At 34.1% G+C, this 15210-nt stretch overlaps 1 protein-coding gene across 1 annotated transcript in view; it reads right to left on the bottom strand.

Moving 5' to 3' along the window:
- The window catches only part of pls3 (plastin 3 (T isoform)), a 62111-nt gene extending 49932 nt beyond the window's left edge, over positions 1 to 12179 (bottom strand). The window contains 4 exon segments of the mRNA NM_001002326.1: positions 1042 to 1171; positions 5277 to 5440; positions 10441 to 10532; positions 12069 to 12179. Coding sequence (NP_001002326.1) covers positions 1042 to 1171; positions 5277 to 5440; positions 10441 to 10501 — 355 coding nt within the window. The 5' untranslated portion in view covers positions 10502 to 10532; positions 12069 to 12179.
- Positions 12180 to 15210: the final 3031 nt, after the last annotated feature.

Genomic DNA, 15210 nt, shown 5'->3' with positions numbered 1-15210 from the left:
AAGCCAACACGATACCATAGGCTAATACTTTCATAAGATATTTACATGTGCCTAAAGTACCTTTAATTACCATGGTATTTCAAGGCATTTATATGATAGTTCATGCAAAGACTGTAATATCACCATTATCTTGGTAGCCTATCATCTCAATACCACAAGCCACAGGGAAGTATAGTGCAAACAAAACTTGATGCTAAAGTTTAAAAAAGTTGGAGATTTGATGATTTTTAATGTTAAAACATATGGCATGTTGTTAGCATGATTAGTATGTTAGTAGCATGTCATTACAGATTCTAGCATAACTAAGAAGTTATTAACATGTTGTTAGCATGATTAGCATGTCACTCCCATAGTGTTAACATAAATAGCATGTGCTAGCATGTTATTAGCATCTTGTAAATGGCTGCTATGGTGTGGCTGATATTTAAGGAGTTAAAGAAAGAAAAAATAGGTAGAAATAAGATTGAAGAAGAAATTTTAAGCACCTCCATTTAATACAAACTTTTAAAAAACATGTTACATTGAAAAACGCACTCTCAAATCATTCAATGAAGAAATAAAATAAATAAATAACTTGTAAAGTTAAGAACGTTTATTTATTACAAACATTTTAAAAACAACATATCACAAAGTTAAAACAATATACATACATACACACACACACACACACACACACACACACACATATATATATATATATATATATATATATATATATATATATATATATATATATATATATATATATATATATATATATATATATATATACATACATACATACATACATACATATATATATATATATATATATATATATATATATATATATATATATATATATATATATATATATATATATATATATATATATATATATATATATATATATATATATATATACATATAATAAAAATGCAATATGGTTGGTATAATTGCGTTATACTAAAACTAAAACTAAAATTATAGTGTGTTCAGCCAACATAATTAATGCAAAAGGAAGAACTGATTTGTTTCATCTCGTAAAATAAGTATTTTTACCTGAGAAGGAATGCTGTGTGCCTGCACTGGAGAGCTCAGAGGTGCCTCCAATGGCCAAGATACCCTCTTTCCTGTTAATGGCCTTCCGAAAGCTCTTTGCAATGTCACCACTCTTTAACTCCTGAAAGATCTGGATAGACACAAAATAGGATATTAATAGTATAATACAGGGTACCTGTATGCATATTGGCCAACACAGTGCTTTAGTCATGTTAACCTATGTAATGTGGCGTTGACACAGTCTGCATTTTGCTGTATAAAGCGCAATAGAAATAGAAGTTTCATAACTTTATATACATAACACACATAAAATGCTACAATAGCCATTCACCAAATCAATGCACAAAACCATGTCAGAACCTATCATAAAGACTTGACATAATAATAAAATAAATGTAAAAAAAGATATTTTAGAGAAATATTATTTAAAAACTGCCCTTTTATGTGCCAGGACTTTTTAGTTACCTAAAAAGTGTGTGTGTGTGTGTGTGTGTGTGTGTGTGTGTGTGTGTGTGTGTGCTAACGCACACCTCCCACCAGTGCTGATATACAGCCATAGCACACTGCTACTCGTGTGATATTGCTCATATATAAATATATACATATACAGTACATACATACAGTTGAAGTCAGAATTATTAGCCCCCCTGGATTATTAGACCGCTTGTTTATTTTTTCCCCAATTTCTATTTAATGAAGAGCAGATTTCTTCAACACATTTCTAAACATAATAGTTTTAATAACTCATTTCTAATAATATATTTATTTTATCTTTGCCATGATGACAGTAAATAATATTTTAATAGATATTTTTCAAGACACTTCTATACAACTTAAAGTGACATTTAAAGGCTTAATTAGGTTAATAAGGGGAAACTAGGCAAGTTAGCGTAATTAGGCAAGTTATTGTATAACGATGGTTTATTCTGTAGACTATCGAGAAAAAAAATAGCTTAAAAGGGCTAATAATTTTGTCCCTAAAAATGGTGTTTAAAAAATTTTTTAACTGCCTTTAAAACAGTTTTAATAAAACAATAAGACTTTCTCCAGAAGAAAAAAATATTATCAGACATACTGTGAAAATTCCCTTGCTCTGTTAAACATTATTTGGAAAATATTTAAAAAAGAAGAAAAATATTCGAAGGGGGCCAATAATTTTGACGTCTTTCTAAGGGGGCTAATAAATCTGACGTCAACTGTGTGTATATATATATATATATATATATATATATATATATATATATATATATATATATATATATATATATATATATATATATATAAAATAATTAATCTGGGGTCAACACAGCAGAATGAACCGCCAATCCATCCAGCACTAGTTTTATGCAGTGGATGCCCTTCCAGCAGAAACCTATCTCTGGGAAACATCTATACACACTCATACACTATGGACAATTTAGCCTACCCAATTTACCTGTACCACGTGTTTGGACTGTGGGAGAAACTGGAGCACTCGGAGGAAACTCCACACAGAAACGCCAACTGACCCAGCTGAGGCTCAAACCAGTGACCTACTTGCCGTGAAGCGACAGCACTATCTATTGCGCTACCACATTGCCTTAATAAATTAATTACAACCCAAAATCAGAAAAAAAGTTATGTACAGTATGAAAAACCCAAATACAAAGAAACTAGTGATTTCTATTTGTACTCTAACTTGTATTCCACTGCATATAATACATTAAACAATATTTAATGTGTTCCTCATGATTTTTATTGTTTTGCTTTTTCAAAATAAACATATTACAATTTTGGTTCTTGAAAGACATTTCAAATAAGGTTTTAAGTGAATTTCTCCATTTCTTTTTGCACTTAAAGGACATTTAGGAACTAAAGACAATAAAGTATAATATAGTGTTTCATTCTTTCTGGGTCTGGACTACAGACAGGCCAGTCAAGCACCTGTGTTCTCTTCCTCACAAAATTGCAAGTTAACTTTGTCAAGGGCACTGACACAACCATGACAAACTCAGAATTTTGGACTTGTTGCTGGGAACAGTCTGGATGATTCTCTTCTTTGTTCCGCATCAATTTCTCCCAAAAAGTACCTGAAATACAGGTTCATCTGACCACAGAACATGTTTCTGCCAAGAGAAGCCGATGGCACTTCTAGACACTGTTAACCAGGCCCGGATTAAGAACTATAAAATATATATATATTTTTTTTTTATAAGGGTATTTTAATGTATTGCTTTTACAAACTTATAAAGCATATTATTGCCATGGCATATAACGCACAATGCTTCTCTAATACAGTTCTATGTGAATCTGAGTTCTATGAATCTGAGTCTTTCATAATACAAACACTGTTTTACTGTCTCTCTCCTCCTCTCCCTGTATTTTCTCTACTCTTCTCGTGATGAAGACTTGATTATAAACCTGAAAGTATCCGAAATCACACACACTATACCTCTTCTCTCCCGTCTCTCTCCTCTTCTGGGCCTTTCTCTCTCTATCTCCCTTTCTCTCTCCTTTTCTGTCTGTCTCTCACACGATGAATCCAGTCCGCGCTGCGCTGCCGTTAGCCTCCTCCGCCTGGTTAATGCTAGCTTCTCATCATTTAAAGTTACCATAACGTCTTCTTCTACTGTACCCTCTTTCTCCTGATCATGGGTCTGTTTAAAGATGGTGTGTTTGGAAAATGCCTCAAAAAAGATGCCTCCTCTCCTCTTTCTCTCGCGTTTGCTAAATCCACTTGTCCACTCATTTGACGTTTCCTCGCTTGACCAATTACAGCATTCTGTTTAGTTAACGAAAAAAAGGCAGTTAAAATATAATAATAATATTAATATGTGATCGCAATTTTTTTTGCTCAGAGGAAATACAGTTGTCTGAGCAATATAGTGTTTCCAGAGAGGGAGGCACGGCAGGCGCCTATAATAAGGCTAAACATTATTAAATACCCACGAGACACTTGTGACTTTATATCACATTTGCATTATTTTTAAAAAATGTTTCCTTCCTGTTAAAAATAAATATATTTCCAATCTGATATGTAATGGGGAGAAAAAAAAGTAGTACGAGTTCAGCTGATGGTGGATTCGAACCGAGTTTATGATTAATCGCGTCAAAAGATGATGCTGTGCGCCCTACAAGGTGCGCCACTACAGTTGTAAAGATCAGCAGCTCTTTACTAATCTTGTCTCTATCAATCAAGCATCGATGGGTGTAAACCCTGAATAGCTTATTCCTACTAGATGCGCTATTTGCAATTAGCCAAAAAAGACACTGCGAAATTGTCTTTTTTTCTCCCCCCTCGCAGGGGCCCCTAGTGCGCACGGGCCCCTGGGCCTGTGCCCATAAGGCCCATTGGTTAATCTAGCCCTGCTGTTAACATAGTGATTCCTTTTCGCAAAGTGCAGTTTTCCCTGGCATTTGTGGATGCAACAACTTATTGTTGTACTTGACAAACATGTGCCAAAGCAGTCCTGAGCCCATGTAGTGATATCACTTATAGAAGATTGATGATTCTTGATGCAGTTCTGCCTGAGGGGTCTGAGATCGAAGTTGTTTAGCTTAGGCTTGTGCCCTTGTCCTTTACGCAATGAAATTCCTCCAGATTCTTTGAATTCTTTAACTATGTTATGCACTGTTGAAGGTAAAATATCCACGCCTTTTCAATATTTTTTTTAAACTGGTGCTCCTCAGTGACTTCTTTGCTCCTAAAGGACTAGACCTTTCTTGGATGCTGCGTATGTACCAAATCATAATTATAATTACCTGCTGTGATCAAATTACATCTTTATTTCACAAATTTACCTGATTACTAGCCCTAAATTACTCCTGTCCCAATAATATTGTTATTTGCGTTTCCCATACTGTCCCAACTTTTTCCGATTTGGGGTTGTACACTGAAAAATGTAAAAAATAATAAAAATAAAAAGTTTCATGATTTTATATCTCATTGTCAACCTCTATTATAAACAATATATAATCTTTTTAAACATATATTTTTTATTTTTCATTATTTGTAATGTTTTGTAAATAAAATGTTTGATGTTTTCAAGACTGGAAATTAATTTATTAAAAACTATGGTAAGTAATGTAAATAAACAGCATTGATTCAATGTTATTATCCAAACTATTAAAATGGAAATAAAACACAAGAAAAATGCACTTAGTATAATCTTGAGCATAGTAGAATGTATTGACTATATATATATATATATATATATATATATATATATATATATATATATACTCTGTGGACCTACAGAGACAAACTCATCAAAGCTGATCATGTTGTCCTTGTTTTTGTCACCCTCTTCCATCAGTTTCTGTATGATCTCTCGGACTTTGTACCCTGGCAGTGGCAGATTGGCTTCTTTGAAAAGGTCATGCAGCTCATGGTCACAGATGAAGCCATTGCCGTTCAAATCTATGAAAAGAAATGATAAGGAAAGGTTTGTTTGACTTTTCCAACAGGCAACAGCCAAGCAACAGTAATGTTGGTTACAACGTTGGTTTTGTGTGTGTGTGTATGTGTGTGTGTGTGTGTGTGTACACTACAGTTCTGTCTGGTTCTTGAATCTGATTTACTAATAGCCATGCGATTTTGCCAGTAACAGCACTTGTCCAATGCCCGAATACATCAACAATTAGAGGACACTCTACAGTTTGACAATTATTGCTGCAGTTGGGCAACAGAATGTACTTTCGGAGCTGTTTTAGTCGAGAATGTAGTTGTTTAGATTGCAACTTTGCAGATTATTTTTAAGGATAGTGCATATTTTAAAATGTTTATTATTTCTGAGACATCGCGTCGGTAGCCGTTAGCCTGTCTTTGAGCAAAGACAGTTGATGATGTTCATCCACAAAATGGCGACAGAGACTGCATACTAAGCCCTAAGTGAAAAGATGTGTAATTTCAAAGTACAGCTGATTAAATCAAATGACATTCTAAATCGATCTTTCTCTTTTGCATGTTGTAATGCTTTCATATTTATATCATCGTAATATTGTGATCTCCCAACAGAGCAACAGAGAAATACTGGAAAATCTCTGTACAATGAGATGGCATTTCATGCTGTTCAGCCTTATAATCTTAAAATGTGAGCAAAATCATCTGTTTTGTCAACGCCAGCCTCCCACCAATGCCGATATACAGCCACATCGCACTGCTACTCGTGTGATTTACATTATATGAGCAATATCACACGAGTAGCAGTGTGTTATGGCTGTATATCAGCATGGATGGGAGGTCCCGCCCGTGCTGATATACAGTCATATCGCACTGCTATGAGTGTGATATTGCGTTTATACAACAGTTCAACAGCACAATCGTGTATATAAATAAGAAAATCAAACACGGAGAGTGTAAAGACCCCTTTTTATTAGGAACTACTTTCTTCCGCCATTTATTTACATCTGCAGCTGATGTCAAAACAGCAGAAGTTGGCAAACCAGGGGGGTTTAGTTTACAGACTGTACCAAAGAGAGAGGTGGGTAAAATTACGGGAGTTTTTTTTTTTTTTTTTTTAGAAAGAAATAAAAACAGGATGTTTGCAGGAGACTGGTCTGAACAGATTAATATTGATTTGATCTGCTTTAGTTAGAAATCAGACTTTTATATCTTCTAAGCGTAAGGCCTTATTATGCTGTTCTGTCGCCATCTTGTGGATAGAAAACGTCAACTGTCGCCGACGAGCTGTCTCTCAGAAATTGTAAATATTTTAAAATAGGCACTATTCTTGCAAATAAGCCTCAAAAGCATATTTTGTTGTCTAACTGCAGTAACATTTGTCAAACTGTAGTGTCTGCTTGTAGCTGGCTGTATGTGGGCGGAGTAATACACAAAGAGTAAAGAGGCTGTATGGATGCTGATATTACTTAAATATATGAAGACTATCAGCCAATCAGATTCGAGATCCAGACAGAACTGTTGTATATATATATATATATATATATATATATATATATATATATATATATATATATATATATATATATATATATATATATATATACAACAGTTCTGTCTGGATCTCGAATCTGATATATATATATTTACATACATACATCGCACTGCTACTCGTGTGATATAGACATACAGACACACACACACACATATACATATATATGTATATATATATATATATATATATATATATATATATATATACACACACACACACACACACACACACACACACACACACACACACACACACACATAAATACAATGCATCCTGAAAAGGTTCAAACCGCTTCACCTTTTCCATATTTTTTTATTACAGCCTTAAGGCCCGTGCACACCGAGACGTTTTTTAAATAAAGGGCGTCAAAGTGATCGTGCATACCAAAGCACAAATCAGCAGGCGCAAAAGCGTTATTTAAAAAAAAAAAACACCTAGTGCTTGTATTTTTTTTTTGACACGCCGCATCAAAGCCTTCTCCACCAATTAGATTTTGTTCACGTGCACGGAGCTTCTGAAGTTAAAGTAAACAGCACTTGAAGACACTCAAGTGCAAAACTGTCAATGTGAGCGCACATTAAAGAAGAGGCAAAGGCAATATGAACGTGGAGCTGCTTATTGCTCTGGTGAAAAATAATCATTTCTGTCAACTTTGTCCTCTGTGTTACAAGTGTGTGTCAAAAGCTTAAAGTTGTGTAATGCCAAATAACGTCAAGGAGGGATTTTGCATACTCTTCTGCTCGACGCCAGTGAAAAGCTCTTGGGTTTGAATCCAGAAAAAATCTTGAAAAGTGATGACAATAAGCATCCCGTGTGCACAAGCCTTTATTCCAAAACTGTTTAAATTCATTTATTTTCTCAAAATTGCATTCTACATACAATACTCCATAATGACAATATGAAATTTTTTTTTTATGAAATTCTTGCAAATTTATTAAAAAAAAAAAAAAAAACTGAAAAATCACATGTACGTAAGTATTCACAGCCTTTGCTGTGAAGCTGTCAATTGAGCTCAGGTACAGATCTGTTTCCACTGATCATTCCTGAGTTGTTTTAGCAGCTTAATTCACCTGTGGTAAATTCCATTGATTGGACATGCTTTGAAAAGTCATACACCTGTCTATATCCCAGGGTTGACAGTGCATGTCAAAGCACATACCAAGCAGGAAGACAAAGGAATTGTCTGTAGACCTCCTTCCTTGAGCTGGCTGGCCATCTAAAATGAGCAATTGGGAGAGAAGGGCCTTAGTCAGTGAGGTGTTCAATAACCCAATAGTCACTCTGTGTGAGCTCCAGCATTCTTCTGTGGAGAAAAAGAACCTCTTGATCTCAGACTGGGGTGTCGGTCCACCTTCCAGCAGGACAATAACCCAAAGCAAACCGCCAAAATATTAATGGAGTGGTTTCACAACAACTCTGTGAATGTCCTTGAGTGGCCCAGTCAGAGGCCAGAACTAAATCCTATTAAACGTCTGTAGACCGTCACTTATGATCCAGCCTGATAGAGCTTGAGAGGTCTTGCAAAGAGGCAAAAATTCCCAAAGACAGGTGTGCCAAGCTTACAACATCATATTCAAAAAGGCTTGAGGCTGTACATCCACAAAGTATTGAGCAAAGGTTGTGAATACTTATGTACATGTGATTTTTGAGGTTTTTTACTTTAAATTTGGAACAATTAAAAAAAATTCACATTGTCAATATGAGGTATTGTGTGTAAAATTTTGAGGAAATCAATTAATTTAATCCATTTTGGAATAAGGTTGTAACATAAAAACATGGAAAAAGTGAAGTGCCTTAAATACTCTCCAAATGCACTGTATGTACATTAATGTATACAAACAACTGCAGGTTAACCCATTATAAGGTGTACTCACAATAATATCATTTAGTCTGTATTTCCGAACACTAAATACAGACTTTTATTATGAGTATAAGAGTAAAGAAAAAAATGTAATGTGTCCAATTTTTGACTGGTGTATATATAAATTTACCAATTTTAAAAAATAATTTATACACATGTAGCTGTGTTACAAGCTTTTTCATATCTGACACAATCTTGTGTGGAACCAATTTACATTACGAAATCTAAAACTTTCACTTACAATTCCATCAGTCAATGCCATTTTTTAAATCCGTATTAGTTTGTGTACATGTTAGCTAGCGTGGGACGATAATCGTTTTCAAGGTATACCACGGTTTGGAAAAGTCAAGGTTTTAAAACCCCCAAAATGAGAGTTTTTTTTGTTTTTTTAGTATGACACTATCTCCAGCAGAAAAAATATACAAAAAAATATATAAATTGTAAAGAAATCAGTGTTTTTGAAACTAATGAAGACAGCAGAAGTCAATTATTTATTTTCATTATTCAGCCTGACATATTTACTGTTCCAAAATATGAGTGCTTCAGACTTCAGCTGCTGTAAAAGCTGAACACTCAGCCATCAGCTGTAGACATGGCTGCTGTGCCAAGGAAGACACTCATCTCTTTTCCCTTCTTTGAGGAACGTGAGTTATGAACATAACAAGAACGTGAAACCGAGATAATTTTATCCAAGGTTATCATACCGTCTGAATCTTATACCATCCCATGCCTAATGTCAGTTTATAATTACTTTATGACCAAACAAATCTTTTACATTTGTGTTCATACATGATACAACTTATATACATTTCTTCAAAGTTCTAATTAATTTCAATAAAATCATTTTAAGGTTCCAACTTTTTTTTTTTCTAAATTAAGTTCTGGTGCAAAGTTTATTGGAAATTTACCATCCATTTGCAACATCTATAATGAGCTAATGATTTCTAAAAATGTCAGCTGTACTGGCACATGAGAACAAATGTCATTGGTGTGTGGGAAAGGGGTAAATTTGTCACAGAAGTTATTTTGTTAGTTTAAATATTTTAATTGAACTTTACAACATGCTATAAATCATTAACTAATTAATCATCATAAGCTATGATAAATGTTTTTTTTTTTTCACAGTCAATTTACCTTTATTACCTACTTCTAACAAATGGAGCCTTATGGTAAAGTGTTACCAAACAGCAAGACTATAATATTTCAGAATCCAATCATTTAAAATCATTATCTGTTGCATGTTGTGAACCATAATAGCATGTGAAAATGTGTCCAGTTTCACATACCATCCATCATAAAAAAAAGTAATTGAAAATGGAAATCCAACCGCAAACATGGGTAAATAGTATTAAAAAATATATAACATCACATAAAAAAAAAAATTCAAGGTTGAAATCAGATGCCAAATGGCACATTTGAAAACATACTGCAAATTCTTATTTTTGGCTTTGCACAATTATTTAGCTTTTGCCATCTATGCAGAGAAAATAAAGATAATCAGAAGACATCACAATATATGTAAAGGAAAAAAGACACCTAATGGGTGGAACACCAAGTTATGATTAGAGTAGACAAAACTGGTCAGACAGGAAAAACACTCACCAACTTTCCCAAAAGCCTCCCGCAACTCCTCCAGCTCTTCTTTGGATATCTTACCAGCCATCTCCCAAAGCTCTGTCAAATACAATGTTGTTCTGTAGAAAGAAAGACAAAAGGTTTGTCTGTATGTCTGTTTTCTAACAAAGAAACTTGGAAGTGGCTCTGTGCAGTAAAATTATAAGACAAGCAAATGGCATGCAAATATTTAGGCATGCAAGATACTGAAGTAGTAGACTATATTTGGACAAAATGTATGTTGGAAAGGGCGTGCCAAAACAACCTTTTGAATGCAACCTCACTATGAGTTTGAGAAAAGCAATTACGTGAGTCTTCAGCAAGACTCACTGATTCTTTAATCGATCTATCTAAAGGCTTTTTTATTGTTGTTAGTCAACTGAAGAGTCACCTTTAATTCAAGGCTAGCAAAATCCCACAAAACCAAGTCAAACCCAGCAAATTTTGTTAAATTCATCTTCATTCTTATAGTGTTGTTTACAATTTAGATTTTGTCAAAGCAGCTTAACACATATGAAGTTCTGGTTCTACAGTTCAGTTCTCACAGTTTAGTTCAGTTAAGTTCAGGTACTGCACAATGAAAATGATACAACAGAACAAAAAACAATAAAAAGGTAGTTCACCCCCAAAATATATTTTTTTCTGTATTTACTCAGCCTCAATTGATTGTAAATCTTTATTACTTTTGTACACAAAAAGCTACTTTAAAGAAAGCTGAAAACCTGGCTGTAGCCATTGACATCCATAGTGGGAACAACAAAAACTGTGGAAATCTATGTTTACAGGTTTTTAGAATTTTCCATAAAATCTTCCATTGTGTTCAAAATCAGAAATAAAATTAGACCGGTTTGGAAAGGTGAACACTGAACTATGCCTTAGTTATCCCTACATAAAGTGAAAAGATCAAGCAACAGCCAAAAGTCACTCTATAAGAAGCAACTTTATTTTAGCCACTAGTTTTACATTGCAAGCATTTGGGATTATTTAGCACACATCTGCAATGGTGCTTGCCATCCTACCACACCCTGACGGAAAAGCAAAAAGTTGAAGACTTCTTACAGCTAGAAAAATAACCTTAACATTCAATGGTACCCTAATGACAAAATAGTCATCAGTTGTAAATTAATTAACCTTAATTTCATAAATTTAATACGATTCTGCAGTTCAAGCATAGCTGTAGTATAATTTGACTACGGTTTGTTTGTGGACAAATCTAAGCAACCAGATAATCCTGTGTAGTGACTAGATTTCCAGTGTTTCCAAGGACTGCCAACATTTCATGACCGATTGAACAATGTGAAACTATAAAATACTAAGTAAAGGAAATTTTACCCATGTTTTCTATCATAAAAAAATATATACCAGTCAAACTAGAAAAAAGAAAAAACCCTAAAAACCTTTCAAAAAACTGCCCTGAAATATCAGTTAACAAAATTACTTTCAAGCTGCAAACATTTGGAAGAAATGTGAATTGAAACAACATATGGCTTTTACAGATGCTGTGTCATTAGCAGCATGGCTAGGAAAAGAGACGGGTTTTCACCAGTGTATATTATTATTGAGACAAAGTAGAATGTAGAGAAAGACTAAACTTGAATAGAGAAAATCAGACATACCGTCGATCCTTATGTGTGCTGTGAATGGAGCTTTAGGCACCAGCAGTGGCAACAGAGGCAGTATTCACTCCACACCCTTCAATGCTAATCTGAAACACCAGCATTCCTGACGGCCTCACAAAGACCTATGGCAGCAAGTCATAACACTTCCTGACAGTCTAGCAGTCGGCTTGTCTGCTCGAGAGGGAGGAGGGATAGGCAGGAACAGACGGAAAAGAAGAGGGGGAGGGTAAACATTCCTGATGTTCTTTTTTTTTTTTACTTGAAGCATTTTCATCAAAGATATACTTGAACAACGCAATAAAGTGAGTAAAATGGCGCAGAAAAATGAAATAACTTGAAACAGTCCTTTGCTTTAAAAATGTTTTAGCAAATAAAATATAACACTGAACTGAGCTAAACAAACAAAAAATTTGCAGGTAATTTTACAACTAAGATGCCTGATGTGAAACTCGTTGTGACATGGTCTCGAGACCCCGAAAACAGATGTTTCAATATGTGTGGCATACCTGCTGAATCTGCATTTGATTGATAAGATCAGGAGCAATAGCTAATAGAAGGAAGGAACCAAAAGCTGTGGTTATCGACTTACTTACCTGGGTGTGTCACATAAAATAGAGTGTATTCCAGAAAGCAGGTTATGCGACATACCCAGGTAAGTTTAACTTTAGTCGGCTTTAGACAGATCAGTTTGTCGATAGCACAATGAACAGAAATAAATAAATAAAAAAATAAAATGAAAAATAATGGCAAGTTCCAAACCCAAGTCAAGATCCCTTTACTCTCTCTCGGCAACCTTACATCTTTCTTTCAATAGGCCTACTCTGCCGTGAATGTAATTTCAGCTGGAACCCATCAATGGGAAATACCCATTCATTCTTATTCACACACATACACTACAGTCAATTTAGTTTATTCAATTCAGCTATAGCACATGTCTTTGGCCTTGTGGGGAAAACTGGAGCACCCGGCGGAAACCCACGCAAACACGGGGAGAACATGCAAACTCCACAGAAAACAGCATAGCCCACAATGCAAACACAAATAGAAGAATGCACTGCAAATCCTCACTATGCATTCAAATAGCATGGACCACAATGGAAATGTTTTAAGTGGATCAACTGAAAATGTAGCTCTAGGCAGCAACTAAGGGGCCAAGCACGCAAAGTATATCTTTAGCTCATTTTGGACTTTTTTAACATCACACAATTTATAGAACAGTTTTTAAATAACTGTGATTATATAATTAATTGTTCAATTCAATAATTAAAATGAGCTTTAAATGAAATGCATTTTGCAAAATGATTTATGCAGCCTGATGAGCTTCAAAAGCAGTGCAAAGCCTGATGTAGGGTGTCAATGTCTAAATTAGCTCATAGGAACTGAAGATTAATTTAAAAGGGACTTCAAAAGAATCAACTCTTTAGATCCGAACAAATGAATCATCCAGCGATCGTTTGAATGGACAGTTGACTCCAACTACAGATAATGCTATCCAAATATAACAACTGCACTTCAATATTTAAGCAGTGTAACAAGATCTAAGTTAGATGCAGTAGATTCATAAATATGCATAGACTATTTTCTTTAAATGCAAAAATAATTTTTATTGACTATTCTAACAGAAACTAACAATTAACACAAACACACACACACCCATGCACACTCCGCTTTGCAGGTACAGTGAGACTCCACTCACTGCTGCACAACTCAAAATGCACAAAAGAGAGCGCAGCACGATTTGAACACAATAAAATGATCTGCTGCAATACTTTCTAAATATAGCTCATGTTAATATTACATTTTCCCATCTTTGTTGCTGCAATGTGTGCATATGTTTTTCTTTTTTTTTTTGTAATGTTTAAACCAGTCACTGAAGAATAGCCATGCAATCTGTAACAGATGATTTTCTGCGTTGTGTTTGTTGGTTTTAATGAAAAGATCCATACAGCAATGCAGTCGAACTGGAATTTATTCTTGTATCTCTCTGTATCAAAAAGTATATGTAACAGACATCAGTCCAATAAACCTTCACAGCACAGCAATGTCTGTCTGTCGGACGCCATCTCACAAAGTGTCAGCATAGGCACAATAACCATGATGAAAATAAATACAAAAAAATTATAAAATAAAACATATAATAATTAAATAAAAACAATACATAAAATACATTAAATTGTGATTTGTAACATACCTGTATCAAAAATATATGTAACAGACATCAGTCCAATAAACCTTCACAACACAGCAATGTCTGTTGATCAGTACACAATTTTTAAACTCATTTGCTCTCATTTTTAAAGGAAAATGCAGAAATGCTATATAAACTTTCTCATAAATAACTATAAAATGTAAACCCGATTTAATTGAATTTTTAAAGCACATTTTACATATAACATACAATTTATATGTAACGAAAAAAATAAACAAAATAATAAAATAGACAAATACAGAATTTAATTTGGATTAGCTATTGTGCTCATTAAACTTACCTTATATGACACGTTCCACACTCAATTATGATCAAAATACATTTCTCCCACTATAGTGATACAATATTTAACCTTATTGACAGCACTGAATAATATAAACATCAACATTAATGTAATAATATTGGTATTTATAAGAGGAGCTGAAAAAACGGTCCTGCCTGTCGAACGCCATCTTACAAAGTAAGCGCGCATCGGAAACTATATCAGATTTCATCTCGCGCCTACGTGATCATAATTAATTATAAATACCTATATTATTTTTATATGGATGTAAAGAGAATATTATCGAAACTTTAAACACTGAAACATGAAGACAAAATATTGAAGGAAAAGGAAAGTAATTAATTGTTTGTCTTGTCCATTTCCTTTAAACCACCTTTCAAAACAAAATACCCTTCCGATAATAAGCCAATAATCTAGTTCAACATCACACACGCCACATCCACCCCCACTGTTCTGCACTAGATTATTGCACAGTATATAGACACTTATTATTCAAGAATAGTGTTAACATGTCACACAACCAAATAAAGGTAATTCAGCTATAAAGCTATCTCATTAGAAATTCAGATAACCCAAGGGTAGCTAATCCTCAGTCTATCGTCTGAAAAATCATGCCATATACACGATTTCAATTATGACACACTAAT

This window comes from Danio rerio, chromosome 14 (assembly GCF_052040795.2).
Source record: "Danio rerio strain M-AB ecotype USA chromosome 14, GRCz13ab, whole genome shotgun sequence".
Lineage (NCBI taxonomy): Eukaryota > Metazoa > Chordata > Actinopteri > Cypriniformes > Danionidae > Danio > Danio rerio.
The sequence above is the reverse complement of the archived record's forward strand: the minus strand, read 5'-3'. Positions and strand labels throughout refer to the sequence as shown.